At 44.7% G+C, this 24,224-nt stretch overlaps 1 protein-coding gene across 1 annotated transcript in view; it reads left to right on the top strand.

Annotated features, from left to right (window-relative positions):
* LOC143715923 (sialic acid-binding Ig-like lectin 14) overlaps positions 1–20,639 on the top strand; it is a 98,585-nt gene extending 77,946 nt beyond the window's left edge. Inside the window, exon 8 of the mRNA XM_077207827.1 lies at positions 20,555–20,639. Coding sequence (XP_077063942.1) covers positions 20,555–20,624 — 70 coding nt within the window. The 3' untranslated portion in view covers positions 20,625–20,639. The remainder of the gene's footprint in view (positions 1–20,554) is intronic.
* Positions 20,640–24,224: the final 3,585 nt, after the last annotated feature.

Here is a 24,224-nt window from a genome sequence, read left to right as displayed (position 1 = left end):
CTCACTTTTTCATTCGTCGGATGGTCGACCGTTCTGGACTACTCCAGAAAGTCCAGATTGCCAGTGTGCCCCTGTGTGTGTGTTCATAAAAAAATGCAACTTTGTGTGTTCAAGAGAAATACAACATAGTGACATATTAGCCTACCAATTGTTTACTTATATAGTTTATGCAAAATGGTAGTTTTATGTTGCATAAGGAAAGAAGACAATTGTATGTGGTAAAGTCTTTATTTACATTTTATTACATTTGATAAAATCGTCATCAGTAATGATGTATCTTTTTATTTGTTTCAACCTAATTTAATAATTTGTGCCAAACTAGAAAATCAAATTAATCAATTCGATCAATTCATGTGACTGTGAAATGTTATATTTTCTTTTTAAAAGGGTTCAAAAACTAAGTAAAATGTTTTGAAAACCTCAGTATCTAAACGTCATCACATACAGCCACTGTAGTGTTAACTAGTTTATTTAATTGAATGCAATGGTTATATAATACAAATTATACCCAAATGAATTTCTTTTTAAATGAAAATATAAAAAAACTTTGCAGGATTTACGATGCTGATGACCATTAGACTGCGTTATCAGTTTATCAGGTACAAGAGGCCGTTCTGTATTGCGTTCAAGTCATGGCTGTAGGGCGTTGTTAGGTGTGTTATGGATCAACTGAGGATCGATCGTGCCTGTGTTCGAAATATTTGCATATGCTTTGTCCCAATTTAGAGGCTGTAATTGAAGGCCGATTGCATCACTATGGTGTGTGACAAAGGTTGTCCCAATTTGAAGGCTCCCTCAAATATAGCTACCAAATGCATACAAACTTTAAAGCGGTTCAAATGTTGATCTTAATAAGATGCGATTATATATAGTTTATACTCTTTATTATATACAGAAATGGACCGTGGTGAACATATTTAGACAATCTGTGAACCCTGTTTTGTTTTCAGACAGTTTAATATAACTTGAAAAAAAGTTTAGTACAAACATTATTGCCACTCATCAACGTCAGCTGTCACAGTTGCTAGGCAACAAGAAAAGTCCTCCGTAGGCTAGACCGTCCCATTTAACAACTTTCGGTCCTACCTTCGTGGCCTTCGAAGGCATGGCCTTTAAAGTCTGAATCCTTCAAAGGATGCAGCCTTTGAATTCGGACACAGTCATAGTTTTGTGCTTGCTGTTTAATATTCCTTTGAAACTTATCAAACTGGCAGCTCCAGTAGTAAGATGAAAAGATTTATCTTGAACGCTGCCATGGAAAATAGCATGTGTAAACCTTAATTAAACAATTTAATAATCAATTCAAAATGAATTCATACCTGTATAGAACATGGACATTTATTTGGTGTGACTGTCACAGTGCATTATGGGTATTATCTAGCCGTTGAGTGTACATCGGTTTTACACTCGTTGTTGCATTACATTGTGGGATTGAATTTGTGCACTCGATAACATCCACTATGGTTACGGACACCACTACAAATGGCTGTCCCTTCAAATAGGCGATGTTGGACACAGTCAGTGTTTACTGGGGATATGCGCATACACGCAAATAATTTAGCTGACTTTCCAGCAAATGTTAGACGCCGGCAGATTAGTCTCATGCGATATTCTATGTATTATAGATTAAAAAACATATGTCTCATTATTTATGAACATTTATATGAATGTTAGACCATTTTGATATTGCTGTGTCTGTTCCTCTGCATTTGACATAATTGAAAGAAAATGTACCATACTCTCCTGTCCCACTCACAAACCACACCTACATCAATGGATAATTAAACTGGTCCGCACATTTAAAGGGTACCTATTATGCAAAAAAGTTAGCATTTAACAGCTATATTCTGATTAAAGCTACTAAATTCAATCAAGAGCAGTGTGATTTTCTGTTTTTCTTTTGTTGTTTGATTCATATTAACAGCACAGCAGTAGATACAATACTGTATAATCCACTGCTTTCACTTTAATACACATATCTAATACTAATATCGAATGTTTATGTGAACTTTGTTTGACATAACCCTGTGTGTATTTGACAGTTCAAGTGCAATAAGACGTGAAAGATAACTTATTTTAAAGCAACACTATATCGTTTCTGCGGTTTTTGCTCTCGGGGTCCCCGTACAGTTGGGAAACGGTATTGTCTTCTACTACTGTCGTAAAATCTGTCATGGTTACACCAGGCGATTCACGTGTGCATTTGTTGACAAGCCGATACTGTCTTGAGTTCTCGCGGGCAGACTGCCAGCGTTGCCTGTGAAATGTCTTTATCCCTGGTACATTGGCATATATTTCAGCATGTCATATGAATATAATTTCATGTGTTTTATTTTTTTCAAACGTCAAAAAGCTCACGTTTACAAGACAGCGTCATTATAGTAGCCTATTGTCTACTGTTTACACAACGGATATGCTAATTCAATTCAATGTTTGTGTGGTAGGTAATAGCATATCGTCAATATTATAATATCAAGCTACCATAGATGAATCTGCAAATTTGAAAATCGATTTGCATTATTTATTATAACCATTGTAAACTAGCATGTTAGTGTAGCTACCAGATTGATAATTCGCTACTCTACTAGCATTACTTGATTCATGAAGATAATTGGAGGACCAGATAGATTCCTTAACATGGCCAGGCCATGTTGTTCAGCCTTTTACATTTCGCGCGATAATCAGCTCCCTGACTCCCTGATTTATTTATAAATTTATAAACACTTTATAGATGACTGACTGCTGTGCTTGTGACAGGGTGCATGATACTGAAAGAAGAGCATAGAGAGAGAGAGCCAGTCGCGCGCACGCACACTCTCACCGTCTTCAAACTGTCTTGCTCTCCCTCCAATAGTGATACTCGTCCGGTCTTTTAATTTGCCACTCTCCCCTTTCTTCTTTTAGTCTCCTCTGAAAAACCTTTGCCTTCTTCCTTTTAGTTGTTGCTTCGGTCATGACAACAACATACAGATGGGTATCAAACGCTAGTTGGGCTCTCACATCAGAATCTGAGGAAGTGGGGTAAGTGACGAATGCCGTAAAGCAGTCGAATTTTGTAGTTTTTTTTTTGTGCTCAGGTTCCTACCCGAAACCGAAGTTACATAGTGCCAGTAAAAGCGATACAGACACTGTCAGGCTATGGCAGACGTGTCATTCAACCTATTGTAAGTCGATGTACCATCACAAGGGTTTTGGAAATATATAATGAAGGTTGAAAAACTACATAGTGTTACTTTAATACTCACAGGATGCACTGTCTGAAAAACTGTCTTTCTGTGCACATGCTTTGGGTGTGTACTCAGAAAACCATATATCAGAAGTTTACACTGATATGGCTTTAAACACATGCAAATATTAAACATTCATGATGACGAAGAACTGCAATGTCACATGCAATAAATGCAATAATAATGCAATAAAGATAATTATCAAAACCAAACATATGTTTGAATTTTTTGGCAGAGTATTAGAGGCATGAGCAGGCTCTACCCTCTTGTGGAAAGCAGGGTGGGGAACAGCTGCTCATTTGATATAAAGGATACTATAAAGGACACACAGCCACATATGGTCAATATAGCTCCCCAAGGAGCAAGTGGTATCTGTTGCTGGTGCCTGGTTATAAAGCTCGCCCTCTAAACCGCACCAAAACATGATCTTCTTGGCACTATCACTTAATACAACCCGGTTGGAAAGTTCCAGAAAATCGTGCACATACTTTTCAATAGGATAACCATCCTGAAACATGGTGATGAGTTGGTTGGCTGGAGTGTTAGGGTTGAGGGACAAGATTCATAGTGCCTCTTTTGTAGTTTTGATAACTGATAGTGACAATGAAGATGACACGTGACATGTGATGACAGGCAGACAAGTCCAATGAAAACAAACTAAACAAAATACAACTGTGACATGCAGACTGTTTGATAACTATTACATTTATGAATATTTCCTACCTGTCAGGCAGGTAGGAAGCGGAACAGGTAAATGTGACATCTAATATGGGTTATGTGAGGATTGTTTTAAGTTGTTATATTTTTTGAAGCCTAATAAATGTAAATTTTTTATAAAAACTTAAGTGGTTTTAATATGCAATCAAAGGAATAGTTCATTTCAAAATGCAAATTCTGTCATCATTTACTCACCCTCAAATTGTTTCAAACCTGTATGAATTTCTTTCTTCTGCTGAACACAAAAGAAGATATGGTATTTTGAAGAATGTTGGTAAGCAGACAGTTGATGTTCCCCATTGTCTTCCATAGTAGGAAAAAAAATACTATGAAAGTCAATGGGGTCACCGGCTATTTGGTCACCGACATTCTTCGAAATATCTTCTTTTCTGTTTAGCAGAAGAAAGAAACTCAAAGATTCAGTAAAGATTCAGTGTTAACTGGTTCAAGATGCCAGATGATGGGAGGTCTAGTAAACCATGTGAACCCACCTAAAGATGCAAGTTGCTGTTTGTTTTTGATAAAGTCATAAACATGCATTATCTTGAACTTCGCTCTGATGCTCAGTGATGTAAAGGGATGTATGAAAAAACTTGAAATTCTTAGAAATCTCAGAATATACTTCCTGTTGTTTATTTTAGGCAGTTTATATATCTGGTTTGAATTATAATTCAGTCAGTCTTTCAGTCAGTAAAGGCACACCAGTCACACACTGAAAAATAAGGTAGGCTCCCTTTATTTTTTATATATAAATATTATCATCATTTTAAAATTAATGAAAACTATTCCAAACAAATCTAAAAACAAATATGAGATGAATGAGAAAATACAAAATATACATACAAAGAGTCCTTGTATTATTTAATATATGTATAGTTATTCTGATCTAAATATCATTTAGTATACAGATTTAATTTCCACTATTAAACTTGCAAGACGTTTTATCTAGTTTATGATTCATATTATATTTATGTATCACATTAATATTTTTTATTTTATTTTGCCAATGTAAAGGTCTTTTCACTCTTAAAATATAATTAACTCACAGAAATGTATTAACCAATAACTTTGTTTAAAGTCACGCTTCACCTCCTAAGCGAGGCCCATATCTATCTGTAACTTTTTTTCTCTTTGTCCACTATTACTTGTGACCTAGTGAGCACAGGCTTGTTAGACTTGTACTTCTCTTGCTTCTCTTCTCTTCTGTCTTGAATCCCTGACTTATGAAATCTCATATTCTCTTTGTATTTGATTCAAATAATGATACATTTGTCATTCCTTTCTAGACACAATATCATTGTCCAACAACCTTGTCAACTGATTCTAGCATCAATATTATCACTAAATTATATTTTTCCTTTTCAGTTTCTAGAGTCCAGTCCAGCATGGGTGTACGGGCACGAGTTCTTCTCTGCTGGCTTCAGGGTATTATTTAAAAGCATTATTTCCATGCATTATATGAATAAATGATTTATATTTTGTGTGATTATTAAAAAACAAAAATTATATTAAAAATGTAATTGTTCACTTTTTTAAATTTATTAACTTTCAATGATTTTATCATTATTATTTTGCAGTTCTTTGTGCAGTCGTGTTTGGTGATGTTTGGAAGGTGGAAATAGAGCCTAAAATGGATGCTCTGGTCTCATCTTGTGTCGTGTTGCCCTGTACATTCAAATACCCTGCTCAACAACAGCCCTCCAGTCGTATTAAAGGCATGTGGCACATGAAGAACAACAGGGAGCATTTCATCTATCACAATGATCCTGCAAGGGTTCTAGAAAATTTCAAGAATCGTACTAAACTGATTGGTTCACTGGGTGAATTAAACTGCTCATTGGAGATTGATGATGTCAAAAACCATGACAACGGCCCATATTGTTTCAGGGTGGAATTAGAGACATCTCAAAAAGACAAGTTCTCCTTTGTGGATAACTGTGTGGCAATTAAAATGATTGGTAAGTGTGCTTTTAAGCTGTCAACTTGTAATTACAACAGCTATAGGATACAAAATAATAAAACATATAAAAAATGGAAAGATTCCAAATTAAGTTTTTGTGACTAAATATTTAGTAAATAAGCTCATTTTTACTTTTATTCATTGTGTGGAATATGTGTTCTGTCATTCAAAATATATGTACAGAGAAAGCATCAAAACCAAAGTTGCAGGCTGACATATCTGTGGAAGAGGGTCAAGCTGCTGTCTTCAAATGCTCTGTCCGGCACACCTGTCCGTCCCATCAGCCCACTTTCAGCTGGAGCCACTCTGGAAAAATCATCACGAGCTACAATTGCATTGATCATGGAAAATGGGAAGCAGAGTCTCTCCTTACCTTCAACCCAACAAAAGAGGATGATCACTCCTCTGTCACATGCACAGTCAAGTACCACGGGAATGTCAAGGGCGAAATGGAAGCCACTCACCCTTTCTTTGTGAAAGGTATAACAATAAGATTCTTCTGTCTATAAATTGTTATAAGTGATAATTTTAAGTAATTAAATCTTTTTTTTTTCCAGAACAAGCAACTCTCAGCCACTTTCTCATACCAACCCTCTCTGGTCTTGGAGCTGCTCTTTTGGTTGGATTACTTTGTTTCTTCGTGGTCAAGAGATACAAGTGAGTCTGGATCTGATTTAAGCACAAATATCACTGACTAATAATAAAAAAAAAATGATATTTGTTTAAATTCCTTAATTTGATGATAATTGGTTTCTTTTAAAACACACACAAAAAAGGAAACAGCACACCAAATAAAGTCATGAAGATTCTCACATTAAGAGACAAAAGAAGCAGTTGTGTAATGTTGTTAAGATTTAAGCACTGAAAATAGTCCAAGATGAACAACTTCTATTTGTGCACATTCACTTTTTTGTTAATGCTCTTTGGTATTATGTTGTCACTTTATATGAGAGTCTTCAGTAAAATACAAATTTTCTTAACTTTGAATTTGTTTGGTGTGCGGTTTCTTTCTATTTTTCTTTTCATGTCTTGAAAACTGAATTTATGCACCCAGAAAATACTTTTCATATACAAATTGGTGCAGGACCAATATGTATCTTTCAATGATAATTTAATAATAATAATTTAAAACTAATTCAATAGTTTTAAATCACTCAAATCTTTCTCAGGAATCGCATTGCAGAGCTCCAATCCAGAAACTACAATGGGTGAGTATTTAACTCTAACTGGGAATGTCTTGTTTGCGTATGCAACCCACAGTTCCCTGAAGGAGGGAACGGAGGACGTAGTCGACGTCGACTAGCCAGTCATCTTCGAGTACTATTGAACGAGCCAATGGAATTGCCGTGCGTGACTTACATCACACACTCTGCCCCCGCGTATAAATACGGAAGTGGAGGCACGCACTAGTTGCTTTTTCGCTGAGGAGCCGAGCGTAACTCGGAGTCAGCCGTGGTCCAGTGATAGTGGCAAGGGGACTACGTCCTCCGTTCCCTTCTTCAGTGAAAGACAAAAGCCTCCTGATGCCCCCGCAATTTAAGGCAGGGAAGGAAAGGGGTTAGGCCAGAGAAGTCACTGCTCTTCCTACAGGACCACTGGGAAAACGTTCCCTGTACATGGAAGGAAGGGACGCTGTGGAAGCCACATCCTACCCAAAGGGAGGTACGTGGAGAATACACATATGAACTGGGTGGATGACCGGGCAGTACGACATATGGAATGTCACTGGGGTGGGTCCAGCCTGGGACGGGGGGAGACTTACCGGACAGTGATGGCAGAGCAGACTCTGCCGAGGGAAGACACAGGCTCGCCGTAGGGAGCCGTACCATGGAAGAATACACATATGGGATCACTGTAGGGATCACAACATATGGACCTAGCCTAACACAGGTTCCACAAGCTTACGAGTGGTAGGCCTAACACCAGGCCTTCCTCCGATGTTGGAGGGGTGCGGAGGAACTCAACAGGGTTTGGTTAAAGGGAACTCAACTGGAGCAGAAATGGCGCACATATCCAGTCCGTAGGAGGGGAATGGTGCAGCAAGTCGACACTACAAACCGGGCTCACGTTGAACTGGCTTCATGAGAAGGGAGCGCATGGGAAGCAGCGGTTCGACTATACAGTAGGTGTCACCCAGCCCCCAACTCTAGAATCTGTCAGCGAAGCACCTTGTGTCAACGCCTAGGCTGGAGCACACACTCATTTAAGAGGAGCTCACCACCTAAGTGGACATGTGCATCTCAGAATCTTCACCAAGATGAAGGCAGCCACCATTCAGTGGGCCAACCTCGCTTGGAAAAAGCTTTCCCTCTCTGCTGATTTCCTTAACAGATAAGAGCTGGTCTGAGGTCTTAAGGCTTGCGTTCTGTGCACGTAACCCGCAATGAATCGGACGGACAGAGAAAGCCAGTACTGGGTCTGCCTCCTCTGGGGCAGCGCTCGCAGGCCCACCACCTGGTCCCATTAAGGGAGAGGTAGGAACATTGGGCACATATCCAGGCCGGGATCTCAGCTCGTGAGAGTAGCTAGCCCGAATTCCGGGCACAACTCGTTGACCAAAAGCGAGCAAGTCCCTACCCTCTAGTAGAGACCAGGCGAGCAGGAGAACTGTTTAACATAATTTTTAACTCACTCCCTGCAGTGGCTCAGGGGAGGTCTCCTCAGTGCAGTAGCACCAGAGATAAGGCCCAATAGGATAAAGAGGGGTGCAAGGCAATTTCCTTGCTCCCTCAGGAACCTGACGACCAGACATGCTTCCCATGCTTCTGTATCATGATGTGTGTCAAGAAAACAGAGGCAACATCATTTTGAGGGTGGAGGAAACAGCCTACTACAACCCATCTTGCAGGAAAGAGAGCACTGAATGACCGAACGCTCTCAGGATCTCCTCACGGAGAGAAGACTCACTCAACGAATAGGTTCCAATTCTCTTTGGCGTAAGCACAACTTCCTGTTTTTAGGGGGTGCTCGCAGAAGTGATGGTAACTACCACATGTTCCTGTGGTAGCCACCTGAACCTCTGCGTCCAGTTAGGTCCGGCCTGGAATCTCTCCAGGGGTCTGAACGCGGGTGCCATCATGCCCCGTCCCTGAAATGTATTCAGGGGAAGTCATGAGGGCTGTCGAGGGGAGCTATGTCTGGTTGGGCCAATAAGGGGCGACTATTAAGACCTGCTCCACTCCTGACCTAGCACAATAGGTGCAAGCGGCATGCGTGCACAAGACAGGTGCACTGCTCAACACTACATGTGAAGATCACTGAGCTTCAGGAGCAACTCTGCTCAACACCTGAGTGTGATAAATTTCACTGACCTTTCAGGAGCATTTCTGCTCAACATGTGAGTGTGATGAAAATCACTGAACTTGAGCAAGAACCAAACGACAATGAATCGCATAACTGCTCTCTTAGAAGGCTCACTGGGGAACACATTTCTGTGGAGCCCGGGGGCAGCTGAGAGTCAGTGTCTGTCCAAGGGTCGTCCACTCAGACAGAAATAACACAACCCGCAGAGGGACAAATCCGGAGAGTCAACCGATGTAACTGTGCAGCCCCGAAGTGGTCCCTAACCAGCTGGACCACCAGGGGATGGAGTCTCTACTCACCCTTCCCATAGTTGTCGTGAGGCTCGCCGGCGGCATGATTGAGCAGGCCGGAAGAAATAGTGGAATGAAGCAACCTCAGAAGCTTCTGACTCCAAGGAGGAGGTGACGGGCGAGTTGTGACATGCGAGGAAAGCTTAGCGCAACGGTCGCGATGCTCAGACTAGTACCAGCAGTGGCTCACAGCAAGGTGAACTGCGACAAATCGAGGCACGAATGTCAATGCAATCGGAGTTCGCCCAGGCCTCCGTTAAAGCATGCCCTTTGTACATGGCCCTTCAGACGGTGTTAGTGGACCTCGTTCTATGAGGGATTTGGGCCGGAGTAATGAAAGGTCTTATCACGGACTGAGGGTTTGGCGGCAGGCCGGGGTGATCTGTTGACACACATGGCATGCCGCTCTGCCACGGTCACCTCGGGACTCGATCATGAAGCTAGTGGTGAAGCGGTCTTCATATGGAGGAAGCCGAGCGGCTGCGTCTGCCATATGCCCCAGGAGCCTCTGAAAGTTCTTTCAGTGGGGACCCTTTCTCACTTCTACATATGACCAGCAGAACACACTCTTCTTGAAGAGACGTGTTGGACCAAGTCCTTCTCCAAACTGAAAAAGAGATACTCAGCCCGTGGGCGAGATTACTCTCTCCCAGTTGACCTGAAGACCCAACTGGCAATGGAGCACTCGAAGGGTAGGACCTTGTACTGATACTGAAAGCAAGAACACAGAATGGTCTGTGAAGCAGAAGGATAGAGATATGAAGTACTTTCATTCAGGTCGAACACTGCAGGCCAATCTTGGGGACAGAGCATTTGAAAATGCATCTATGTTAGAAAATTTAACGGAGGCTTTCGAAAAAGGGCCGTTTCAATTGACACAGGTCCAAGATGGCCATGATCCACCACATATCTAGGGTACAATGAAGTACGTGTTTATGGAAACCATTCTTCATATTGGCTGGAGGAAAAGGCTACATTGCGTCCTTCGCCAGTAGGACTGCGGCGTGCGCACACAGGACAGGAACAGTGGTCAACATGTAGTTGTGATGAATATCACTAATCTTAGGAGCATTTTAGCTCAACACCTAGGTATGATAAATATCACTGAGCCAGGGCGAAGCCAAACTAAATGAATCGCAAGCCGAGTCTGGTGGAACAGTTTGGCCATCTGTACCGGTTGGAAAGCATCTTTTGGCTTCTATGAACCAGGCCAGGGCCAGGGAACCACAGACGTACCCGAGGTGGGGCAGTGAGGTGGAGGACAGGGACCCGGCCCAGAGGCGGCCCGAAGCAGGGTCTGAGTGTGGTGCACGACTCTTACCTGTCTCCACGAGACAGCCAGGAATGCGTGAGAAGGAGGACGATGGTCCTCGAACCACATCCAGGTGTTGACTGGCGAACAATAGGGGGTTGGGGGGTGGGTCTTTGCAGGGTCACATACCGCCGAATAGCCCTCTTGGGGCCCAGGAAGGGAGAAATTGCTCTTTCTTTGAATATGTGGGTGCTGCTGGCTTCGGTTTTTTGGGATCCAGCGGCGGAGCAAATACACACACAAACACAAAAACTTCACTCGGTCCTCCTACGTGTGAAGGGAGTGGTCGGTGACCATCTCCAAGAGCATTCCTCCATCCCTGGTTGGCCTGCCTCAGGTTTAACGCTTTCGCTGTCGCTTACCACCTGGCTTAGCAGCGCCTGAAGCGGGCGAGGAGCCCCTTCTGTGGCCGGCTCAATGCTGAGACCTGGGTGGAGGCTGCTGCGATGGTCAAAGCGGGAGCAGAGGTGGCTGTAGGCGGCGGGCGCCTTCGGCGACCCTAACCCTAACCCTAACCCAGACAGGTGGAGGCAGCAGCAGGTCGTCGGGGCAGGATGTGCCGGATGGCTTCTGGGCGGCCGAGAACAACTGGGAAAAGTTCTCAACCACGTCGCCGAACAGCCCAACCTGGGAAATGGGAGAGTCCAGGAACCAAACCTTGTCCGCTTCTCTCATATCCGCCAGGTTGAGCCAGAGATGGCTCTCCTGGATCACAATGGTGGACATCGCCAGACCGATCGCGCGAGCTGCAACCTTCGTGCCCCGGAGGGCGAGGTCAGTTCGAGTGCAGAGCTCACCCATGAGCTCACGGTCTGGGCTACCCTCATGCATGCTCATGAGTGACTGGGCCTGAAGCAATGCCCTGAAGCAACGCTCTGATAAACCAATCATCCAATTTGTTGCGATGCAAGACACGCGATCGAAGGCGAGTCTCGACCTTAGCACTGAGATGGTGATATAACACGTGATACAACTCTCGTGACCGTCAGAGGTGGACAGAGCCCTACCGCACTCAGAAATGCACAGATGGAATGACATCTTGAAAAAGATGCAAACACACCTGTGTTGCTCTTTTAGAACTGGGATCCATCACCAGTGCAGGAGCACACAGGGAATGATCGCGACAACACTGAATTCAGCGAACTGAAAACAGTGAAGCACTCACTTTTTCACTCTGAACCAGCCGTCAACACACACATAAACACAAAAATTAGCTTGCTGTTAAAACTGCAGTTGAGAGCTCAAAGCTCGCAACCACCGCTGCACTGCACTGTAGAAACCACCAGCACCGGGAGAGTCTTTCCAGAAGAACACCGACACACTCGCTCGTTGAAAACAACAGCACTCTTTAGAGACATCAATGACGATTGGCTCCGAAGCAAAGGCAACTAGTGCGTGCATCCACTTCCGTATTTATTCCGTATTTATACCTGCGCCGCGGGGGCGGAGTGTTTGATGTAAGTCATGCACGCCAATTCCATTGGCTCGTTCAATAGTACTCGAAGATGATTAGCTCCCTGGCGTCATCCCGTTCAGTCTACGTCGACTACGTCTGACGTTCTCGACTGAAAGGGAACATTATAGTGCCTTTGTCTGATTTTAAAATTTGTGACTGAGTCTGTGAATTTTGAGTTAGGCTATCAATACTAGTGTTCTCGAAAAGCTGATAAAACAAACCTTTAGCATAATAAGTATATATTGATACACCAGTTTGTTCTGGTTCTCAAAATCTAATGAGAGCCTTTTCCAGCTGTGTGATATTTGTCAACACTGGCACCGTTGTACCATTTGTATCACTCCGCTTGCAATATTTTTACAGAGAGTGCCATGGCGGACGAGCAAACCACTATAATTTTACAAATACTACTCTTGTTGTGTGACGGATTGTAGTTTTAAGAGTTTTTTTTAGGTAAATAAAGTTATTTAGACCTCAAGTATGCGTCTTATATGAACTTAGAGCATATTTGACAAATTTGTTTAGACTTTTTTCGGATATTGAGCGTTAGACCATCAGCGGCCGTTCAGTGCTTATGTACTTGCCGAGAACAGCTTTATCTCAGCAAGTCCTTCAGGAATTTGCCACTGACTCTTATGTAGATAGTGTTTAAACCTGAGGTATGTTGAATGGGAAAATTGAATGGGATAAGGGTATAGTTTCATAACTTCATATTTTTGTTCCTGTAAGCTATTATAACTAGTGTGTTACAGTTTGACTCTTTGTTTCCCCCTTTTTCTTAGTGTTTTGGTTTAGTCCTATTCAGTTTTCCCGCTCCCCGTTTGTCCTCAGTTTATTCACCTGTGTTTAGTTAATTATCTTCATCCATGTCACCTGTCTCCTATTCATTATTGTAATCAGTGTCTGTATTTAGTTTCCATTCAGTTCATTCAGTCTTGGTCCGTTCTCGTTAGTATTACGTTCATATTATGATGTGTGTAGCAACTCCTGAGTTTTTTAAAATAAATTCCTGTTCTCCTGTTCCTCGTCGTCTTCATCGTGATTCCTCTATAACGCCCTGTAACACAGTGCTGCTTTTGTACTTTTAAAAGTTCAACTGTATTTCAACAGTATGGCTATATATCAGCATGCCGTGATACCCTACTCGTGTGATATTGCTAAAAGTTTACAAGCACCTTGCAGAATTTGCAAAATACTAATTATTTTAACAAAATAAGAGGGATCATACAAAATACATGTTATTTTGTATTTAGTACTGTCCTGAATAAGATATTCAACATAAAATATGTTTACATTTAGTCAATAAGACATATAAAAATGACCCATTCAAAAGTTTACTTATATTCATAATACTGTGTGTCATTATCTGTATGATTATTTTTTTATTTTATTTTTTATTGTTGTTCTTGAGTTCCTTGTTTGTCATGAGCAGTTAAATGCCGTATTGTTATCAGAAAATCCTTCAGGTCCTGCAATTCATTAGTTTTCCAGCATATTTAAAAAAAATTGAATCCAGATCATCTGATCTGATTACAAAAAGTGCTTTTGTAGAAAGGGATCTAATATTCAACAAACCGAGCTTTATAATTTGTTCATCTGTATTACATCCGTTTTTTAATTGTTGGACATCAATTACATTTGTTTGTATTTCCTAGTTCGGGAAACAGACACAATTTCTATATTGATCGAGTAGTTACCCGGGGCATATTTGGTGGAATCATTGATAATGCCTCAAACTCAGAAACATTTAAGGGCTCTTACACTTGAAATAAGGGGCTCTAGCACCAGAGGAACCGTTTCACTGCTTTTTGGCGTGTTTGCACCACAGGAACTGTGAACCATTTTAGTTCTATGAACGCCTTTTGAGGAAACTAAATTAGCTTCTACTTCAGAGTAGGGTCTAACCAAGCAAAGTAAGAACTACCAGTGACGTTAGTGTACGCTGATTGGCCGAATCCATGCGAAACACCAACATCCACCATTAAAAAAAAAAAAAAAAGCCTGTTCATACACAGATTATAGCCTATATATTTACTCGACAAACTACCTCTACAAACATGGACACCAGTGATAGATTGATTGACCTTTCAACATTTATGCTAAGGATAAAATCCAATGCAACTTTGAGGGGACCAAGAGAAACAGGATTATGTATTTCTGCTCAGCTAGCGACATTGGACGTCAACCACACGCAAATGCTAATACTTTTTCAAATACTGTCTACTTCTTTGTATAACAGTTAACGTATTAGACAGGACTGTTAATCAGATTGTAAACTAATGAATACAGAGGATAGAAGCACTGTGTGCTCAGACTCTGGTGTTCCCCTTCAGGGACTACCGCTGCGTGAAATCGCAGTGGGAACGCCCTCAGCGTGACGCGTCTGAAGCATGAATGAAATCAGTCAATGGAGAGAATGAGCGTACGGCGAGTGACGTCATCGACCAGGAAGCTATAAATATCCCCTGAGTACACAATACGCCAGCTTTAGTTACTTCAGCAGCTCTGTGTGTGTCTGAATCTGTCGATTGTGTTTGTCTGTTTTGTCAGGAGTTTTCACTATATATATTTTATATAAAAAAAACAATATGAGCGAGCAGTATAAGAAGTGTGTTCCCCCCTGTACTCGGTACATCACGGGTGGGGATTCACACGAGCTAAGTGTGGCTTATTTGGGAGTGCAGCAATGCCCAGTCGGCTCTCGAGGGAGTCGATTGTCAGCATTGCGAGCGTTTTCCCTTGAGAACTCTGCGCTCGCCGCGATCGCTCTTCGAGGAGAGTGATTTGCTGCGAGCTCCCCGAGGCTCGGGTCCCGCTTCTGTTGAGGCAGAGCGGCGGCGCTTGTCTTGGGGCTCGAAAATGGATCTCGCTGGCGACGTTGAGACGGGCTCCGCCCTATCTCAGCTATCTCCGACGAGATCTAGTGCGTCTCACCCGGCTCTGGAAGCACGCGCTGCGGCGGTTACTTCTGCCCGGGTGGAGGCTCATGATGATGTTGAATTGAGATTTTCCAGTTCTGAGGAGCTGGATGTCGAAAGTTTGCATCAGAGAAAACTAGTTTATCACATTATACTGCAAATGAAGAAGGTTTGATGGATGTATTATCTCGGGCTGTTGAAAAGCTAAAAAAAATAAATAAATAACAGTATCGAGTGGCCAGCTGATAGACAGGTTTCTAGAATTAAAAGCAATCTAGATGATAGATTTCTGTCTGCATGACCTCAACCTTCTAGCCGGTGCTTACCGTTCTTCCCAGATCTTCATGCTGAGGTTTCAAAGACCTGGGTTAGACCGGTTTCAAGCTGAATTTACACAAATCAGTCCAATGCTTATGGTAAAACATTGTTGGTGCTAAATCTGCTGGTTATGTGACGATACTGTAGGCGGAGGAGACGCTCGCGAGCTATCTCTCTCCTGCTTCATCGTCTTCACTTAAAGCACCGGCTCTTCCACCAAAAAATAAATAAATAAATAAATATATATACCTCTGTGCTGGTGGGGAAAGCTTACTCGGTGGCTCGGCAGGCGGCTGCATGTTTGCATACGATGACTTTTATGCAGGCTTTTCAGGCCGACCTGCTCAAAGGAAATCTGAGGGGGGTCCCCGCCGAGAGAGACTTGCGTTCACCTCCCTTAAGGGTGCCCTGTCTCTCCCGGCGCCCTCAGGGGCCCGTCCTACTAACCCTGCCGAAACATGGCGTAGAAGGGTCTGGCGAGTGCTTTCCCGAGGGACGCTCGCCGCCTCTAAGGAGGGTTCTAGTGTGTTCAGACCAGTCGTTCCCTGCCGGTGCGCCGTTACAGGGCACTGTGTCTGTCACGCAGAATGTTCAACCAGAGCAAAGTCTTTCGTCGAGTTCGTCTTCCAAAAGAGGACAGCAGAAGCGGAGTGTCACGTCTCGTGCCCCCCTGCAGAGAAACTGGAGGGACGAGGCGGGGCGCTCTCCGGCGCGGCCTTCTCGGGGCAGGACTGATCTGAGGACAGTCATTGTCGCCAGAAAGGCCGCGTCGAAAAAGTCCTGACGGGCTGAACGTCAGGACTCTGAGGGTGGTCCCCATCGGGAAAAACTTGAGTTCACCGCACAAAAACACGGTGCCCTGTCTTTCTCGATGCCCTCAGGGGTCTGTTCTACTAACCCTGCCTATACAGGGCGTAGAGAGACTCGGCGAGCGATTTCCCGAGGGACGCTCGCCCCCTCCAAGGAGGGTTGTGGAGTGCTCAGACCAGCTGTTTCCTGCCAGTATGTTACAGGGCGCTGTGTCTGTCACTCGGGATGTTCATCCGGAGGCCAGCCTCGAGAGGCTGGTTCCCTTAGTAGAGTTCCTGGCGGAATGGGTCCCCCACCCAGCAGGGAGTTAGGATACTACTTCATCGAGAAAAAAAAAAAAAAAAATCCTGACGTGCTGAACGTCAGGGTTCTGAGGGTGGTCCCTATCGTGAAAGACCTGAGTTCACTGCACAAGAACACGGTGCCCTGTCTTTTCCGATGCCCTCAGGGGTCTGCTCTACTAACCCTGCCTTCACAGGGCGTAGAGAGACTCGGCGAGCGATTTCCCGAGGGACGCTCGCCCCCTCCGAGGAGGGTTGTGGAGTGCCCAGACCAGCTGTTCCCTGCCAGTACGTTACAGGGCGCTGTGTCTGTCACTGGGGATGTTCAAATCAGATCCGAGGACTGGTTTGTCATGATAGATCTAAAGGACGTATACTTCCATGTATCTATCCTCCCTCAACACAGGAAGTTCCTGAGGTTCGCTTTCGGGGGCGAAGCGTACCAATATCGGGTTCTTCCGTTCGGCCTAGCACTGTCACCCCGAACATTCACGAAGTGTACGGATGCTGCTATAGCCCCGCTGAGGTTACAGGGCATCCGCTTTCTGTACTATATAGACGATTGCTTGATTCTAGCTCAATCGGAACAACAGGCGGTTCGGCACCGAGATGTCGTTCTTGCTCATATCAAGTGACTGGGGCTGAGGCTCAACGCCAAAAAGAGTGTTCTTTCTCCATTACAGAGAACCACTTTTCTAGGTGTAGTGTGGGATTCAACGACGATGCAGGCACGATTGTCACCTGCTCGTATTGCTTTGATTCTCGCTGCAGTAGATCAGGTCAAGCTAGGCCAGTCATCCACTGTAAAACAGTTCCAGAGACTGCTAGGTCTCATGGCAGCTGCGTCCAACGTGATACCTCTTGGCCTCTTGCACATGAGACTGTTACAGTGGTGGCTCAGGACCAAGGGATTCTCCCCGAGGGGAAATCCGCTTCGCATGATCGTGAGTTTGCGACGGTGTCATCACGCCCTGATCATGTGGAAAGATCCTTGGTTTCTGTCCCAAGGCCCTGTGTTAGGAGCTCCTTGTCGTCGCGTTATGCTAATGACAGATGCCTCTCTCACGGGTTGGGGGGCAATCATGGATGGTCGCCCGGCTCAGGGTCTGTGGGAGGACCATCATCGTCTGTGGCACTTAAACTGCCTAGAGATGTTGGCGGTGTTTCAGGCTCTGAAACACTTCCTCCCAGACCTAAGGGGCCACCATGTTCTTGTCCAGACAGACAACACATCGGTGGTTTCTTATATCAACCATCAGGGGGGTTTGCGTTCTCGCCCGCTTTACAAACTGGCACGTCAGATCCTTCTATGGTCCCAGGGGAAAATTCTTTCTCGGAGAGCTTTTATCTCCCGGGGTATTAAATCAGGGGGCAGACATCCTGTCAAGACAGGGGCCGAGGCCCGGGGAATGGAGTCTTCACCCCGAGGTGGTGGAACTCCTATGGAAACATTTCGGTCTTGCCGAGGTAGACCTATTTGCTTCTCGAGAAACATCACACTGCCCGCTGTGGTTCTCTCTCAGCCATCCAGCCCCGCTGGGGTTGGATGCGATGGTACATCCGTGGCCGAGGTCACGCTTGTACGCTTTTCCCCCGATCGCTCTGCTCCCAGGAGTTCTGGAGAGGGTTCGCCGGGACGGGCTCAGTCTCCTGCTAATAGCCCCGTTCTGGTCGGCCCGGGTATGGTTTGCGGACCTAGTGTCTCTCCTCAACGGCTCTCCCCTAGAGATACCGATCAGGAGAGATCTGCTCTCTCAGGCGAGTGGGTCGATCCTTCACCCCCGTCTAGAGCTATGGAGGCTGTGGGCTTGGCCTCTGAGGGGGCCCAGCTCATAGATTCTGGTCTCTCGGCTGAGGTCGTTGAGACCATCCTCCGATCCAGAGCTCCCTCCACGAGGAAGTTATATGCCGCGAGGTGGAAGATTTTCACCTCTTGGTGTGGAGAGCGCCAGCAGGACCCAGTTAACTGCCCGGTTGGTACAGTCCTGGATTTCCTGCAGGACCGTCTCTCCACAGGGTTATCCCACTCCACACTGAAGGTGTATGTGGCGGCCTTAGCTGCTTACCACACCCCTTCAAGTGGAGGTTCCCTCGGGAAACACCCACTTATGTCTCGCTTCCTTCGTGTCACCTTGAGGCTGAGGCCTGCAGTTCGCACGAGGGTACCAGCTTGGGATCTGGCCATCATCTTAGAAGGTCTCTCCCTTGCTCCTTTCGAGCCCATCGAGGAAGTTTCGGAAAAGTTTCTTACTCTAAAGACTATCCTTCTTCTCGCTATCTCATCTCTCAAAAGAATTTGAGATATTCAAGCACTTTCGGTGGCTCCCTCGTGCCTGGAATTTGCTCCTGGTTGGTTAAGGCCTTTCTCTTTCCGAGACCAGGTTATGTTCCTAAGGTTCCAACTGTTTCAGTTAGACCTATAGTTCTGCAGGTTTTCTGTCCTCCGCCTTTTCTGACGTCAGACCAGGAGAAAATTAATTTGCTGTGCCCAGTTTGGGTTTTGATGCTTACGTCCACAGAGCTGCCCTGTGGAGGAGATCGGAACAACTGTTCGTCTGCTTGGGTCACCTAAGAAAGGGTGTCCTGCATCTAGAAAAAGGATGAGCAAGTGGGTGGTCGAGGCCATCCCATTTGCTTATGGTTCGGCCCATCAGCCTTCACCTTTGGCTGTAAGGGCTCATTCCACCCGGAGTATGGCTGCTTCTACAGCTCTTCTTTCAGGAGCTTCTCTTCAGGACGTTTGTGATGCGGCAGGCTGGTCCTCACCGCACACTTTCGTTAGATTTTATTCCCTCGATCTTAGCTCCACTCCCGGGGCTCAGGTTCTCTCGTCGGTTTGTGTCTCCTAATGACACACGACGGGGATTTGGTCGTATGGGGATGTGGGTATTGCGTTTCCACTGCGATTTCACGCAGCGGTAGTCCCTGAAGGGGAACGTCCCGGGTTACGTATGTAACCCTAGTTCCCCGAAGGGACGGACGCTGCGTGTCCTGCCATACTCGCGGCATCCCCTTGGGTCGCTGCTTCAGTAACTTTTAAGCTGGCGTATTGTGTACTCAGGGGATATTTATAGCTTCCTGGTCGATGACGTCACTCGCCGTACGCTCATTCTCTCCATTGACTGATTTCATTCATGCTTCAGACGCGTCACGCTGAGGGCGTTCCCACTGCGATTTCACGCAGCGTCCGTCCCTTCGGGGAACTAGGGTTACATACGTAACCCGGGACGTTTTCAGTGCCATCAAAATAAATGTTCGCTGCACCGTTAAAATTAGTCACAACAAGAAGCGTGGCATATACTTCACTTCAGAGTTCCTACTGGTGGAGCAAATGCAACCAGCAAAATGGCCCTAGGGGAGCATTTAGTCCTCAGGGAGCCACCCTGGTGGTTAGATCCTATAACTTAGTTCTACCTAGTTTTAAAGGGGCTATAGTTCACCCTGGGTAATTTTAAAACCCCAAGTAAATGGGATCATGAGTTATCTTATTTTATGTTTTACACTGCTCATACTTTGCACAGAGTTAACAATTAATCCTGGTTATTCATAATCTGACATCACACTATAATCCCTGTGTTACTGTTATTTGCATAGGCCTACATACGGCATGTTAGAATATAACAATAATAACCCATAAGTAAACAATGTAATTGAAAGTAAAAAGTCATCATAACTGTTTTACTAAGGATGATAATCTCAAGTGTTAAATGTTTTTATTTTTTAGAGTATGGAGTAGACTATCAAGAATGTCTCGCAGGTAATTACTAAACTTTTGAGTCTATTTTTAACACCTATATTGAATAGTTCATCAACCTCTATCAGTTATGAATTAACTTAAACTTAATTAAATCCTTGACTTTTGTGTGTGTGTGTGTGTGTGTGTGTGTGTGTGTGTGTGTGTGCGTGCGTGCGTGCGTGCGTGCGTGCGTGCGTGCGTGCGTGTGTGTGTGTGTGTTTACCAGGTTTCGTTCAGGTGAAGGCCCCAGTGGTTCAGGTGGGAGAGAGCTGGGGCATGTACACAACAGCTTCTAATGCGCTCTTCTGCAACAAATCAGGAAAAAACAAATCCTCTAGTGGAAATTTATTGAATCTGTGATTAGTTTTGGATTTTAGTTATTTAGGTATAGAGTTGTTTTATGAATATAGACTTCGTTGTCAGCAGGAATTGAAGATTTTGGGTTGGATACTCTCTGTATTGCATAATTGTTTGGAATTTTTTGAAATACAAAAACTTTTTGAAGTTTATGTATCAATGAATAATTTTAGATTAATCTGTAAAACCTGTTCAGGTGCAATGTTGTACTTTTCTCACAAAATGTATTTTCTCCCTGTTTCTCACTAGTAATCAATCCAATAAGGAAAGTCACCTAAAAAAATCAGACCAGTTGTTGTACAGATTGTGTGATGATTATGAAAGAAAATTTAAGAACAACTATTGTATACACACACACACACACACACACACACACACACACGCATTTATATATATATATATATATATATATATATATATATATATATATATGTGTGTGTGTGTGTGTATTCATTCTTTGTGTATTTAATATACTTGTTACACTGAGAAAAGATTTAGAGAAAGAGTCAAATTGGTGTTGGTGTGTTATTTTGGATCTGACTGGGATGGAGAGGGGAAGTACAATGTGTTTAAAGATGCTTCCTGCTGATAAAAGCATACAGATTGGTTTCCAATATTTAATAATCTAATAATACATAATGTATAAGTGCGGTCACAAATGAACAAGTTAACTATTGTGATTAATATATCAATTTTTTTTTATGCTTAACGCTTTCAAAATAGCCTATAACGCAATTAATGTAGCATCCTCTTTTTTCTGGCATGCTTTGGCTAGCATTATAGTATATGATCATGCTCTCTTCCATTCAAGTGCTTTTAAACCATTTAAGCACAATAACTCAATTCGGAACTGTTCTGTGAAGTGGCTCTCTGTAAACAACCCTAAACGCGTAACACATAAAGCCACTTCTCAGTGCACCAGTACAGATTTGAATTCTCTTTTGCAAACCTGAACCAACAAAACACACACAATTATGTTAAAAAGTCCATTTTCTTAAATTATCGTAAAGAGTTGGGAGAACGTCTCAGGTTACGTATGTAACCCTGGTTCCCTGAGAGGGAACGAGACGCTGCGTTGAGACGCGGTGGGAACGCTCTGCGTGATTGCGTCGTGAAGCACGTGTATAATCAGTCCAATGGAAGAATGAGACGTCACAGGCGGTGACGTCATAGACCAGGAAGCTATAAAGCACACCAGAAATCAGACCGCGACAGCTTCTGAAAAGGCCTGAAGCAAGTCGATCAGGGCATGCAGGAAGTATGGCAGGAGAACGCAGCGTCTCGTTCCCTCTCAGGGAACCAGGGTTACATACGTAACCTGAGACGTTCCCTTTCAAGGGAACTCGAGCTGCGTTGAGACGCGGTGGGAACCCCATGTCCACTACGCCATAATGAGAAATGCCCCTTTCAATGTGGAGTCCTTGCGCACACTAAGAAACAAGCAGCCTAGCCCCGGGAGTGGAGAGGTCTAGGTCGTAGAATCTGACAAATGTATGCGGTGAGGACCAGCCTGCCGCATTACAAACGTCCTGCAGGGAAACCCCTGAAATTAAAGCCTTAGAGGCAGCCATACTCCTAGTAGAATGGGCGCGGACAGCCATAGGTGAGAGCTGTCCGGCCGCTTCATAAGCAAGTGAGATTGCCTCAACTACCCACTTGCTCATTACCTGTCTAGATGCAGGGCAACCTTTCTTGGTTGAACCGAAGCAGACAAATAACTGCTCTGATCTACGCCACAGGACAGCTCTGTGAACGTAGGCATCCAAAGCCCTAACGGGACATAACAGATTGAGACCTTCCTGATCTGGGGTAACGAAAGGTGGAGGACAAAAAGCCTGCAGCACAATAGGGCCCGCCACATTAGTGGGGACCTTAGGAATGTAACCCGGCCTAGGGTGTAAAAATGCTTTCACCATACCAGGTGCAAATTCCAAATATGAAGGAGCCACCGACAGGGCTTGCAGATCTCCAATTCTCTTGATAGAAGAAATAGCGAGAAGAAATAGAGTTTTTAGTGTAAGGAACTTCTCTGAAACCTCTTCAATAGGCTCGAAGGGAGCCAGGGCCAGACCCTCAAGTGCAATGGCCAAATCCCAAGCCGGTGCTCTAGAGTGCAATGCAGGCCTAAGCCTCAGTGTACCACGGAGAAAACGAGTAATAAGAGGATCTCTCCCAAGAGAAGAAGCCCCCAAAGGGGAGCGATAAGCAGATATAGCCGCTACGTACACCTTTAAGGTGGAGGGAGATAATCCAGCAGAGAAACGGTCTTGAAGGAAATCGAGAACTGTACCAACCGGGCAGTTAGCAGGATTTAAAAAACGTTCTCCACACCATGTAGAGAACAATTTCCATTTCAATGAATATAGTTTTCTCGTGGAAGGAGCTCTGGATTGAAGGATGGTCTCAACGACCTCAGTCGAGAGACCGGATTCTAAGAGCTGGGCCCCCTCAGAGGCCAAGCCCACAGTTTCCACAACTCCGGGCGAGGGTGAAATATCGTGCCCCCTGCTTGAGATAACAAGTCCCCCATGACAGGAATCTCCATGGGAGAGCCGTGCAGAAGGGACACTAGGTCCGAGAACCACACTCGGGTCGGCCAGTGCGGGGCTACTAATAATAGATGAGCCCCCTCCCGGCGAACCCTCTCCAGAACTCCCGGAAGCAATGATATCGGGGGGAATGCGTACAGGTGCAGCCTCGGCCACTCCTGTACCATAGCGTCCAGTCCGAGAGGAGCTGGATATGTGAGGGAGAACCAAAGCGGACAATGGGTTGTATCGTAAGATGCGAAAAGATCTATCTGAGCTTGACCATAGTTCTCCCATAGGAGCTCCACCACCTCGGGGTGAAGTCTCCACTCCCCGGGCCTCAGCCCCTGTCTTGACAGGATATCTGCTCCCACATTCAAATACCCTGGAATATAAACTGCCCTGAGTGACAGTAATTTTCCCTGGGCCCATAGGAGGATCTGATGAGCCAGTTTGCATAATAATAGGGACCTCAGACCCCCCTGATGGTTGATGTAAGAGACCACCGATGTGTTGTCTGTGCGGACGAGCACATGATGGCCTCTCAGGTCTGGCAGGAAGTATTTGAGAGCCTGAAATACCGCCATCATCTCTAGTCGGTTTATATGCCACGAAAGCTGATGGTCCTGCCAGACACCTGTCGCCGAGCGGCCACTCATGACCGCCCCCCAGCCTGTGAGGGAAGCATCCGTCGATAGCGTTACGCGTCGACAAGAAGCCCCCAATACTGGGCCTTGGGCGAGGAACCAAGGTTTCTTCCACATGACCAAGGCACGTAGGCATAGCCGCGTGACCTTGATCGTGCGAAACGGATTTCCCCTCGGAGAAAACCCCTTGGTCCTGAGCCACCACTGCAGGGGTCTCATGTGCAGAAGGCCAAAAGTAACTACGTTGGACACAGCTGCCATGAGACCCACCAGTCTCTGGAACTGTTTCACAGTGAGTGACTGGCCTAGTTTTACCATATTTACGGCTGTGAGAATCGCAGAAATACGAGCTGGAGACAATCGT

This window comes from Siphateles boraxobius, unplaced genomic scaffold (genome assembly GCF_051911475.1).
Source record: "Siphateles boraxobius isolate OS27281-9 unplaced genomic scaffold, OSU_SipBor_1 6, whole genome shotgun sequence".
Taxonomy (NCBI): Eukaryota; Metazoa; Chordata; class Actinopteri; order Cypriniformes; family Leuciscidae; genus Siphateles; species Siphateles boraxobius.
This window is presented reverse-complemented; position numbering and strand designations above follow the sequence as displayed.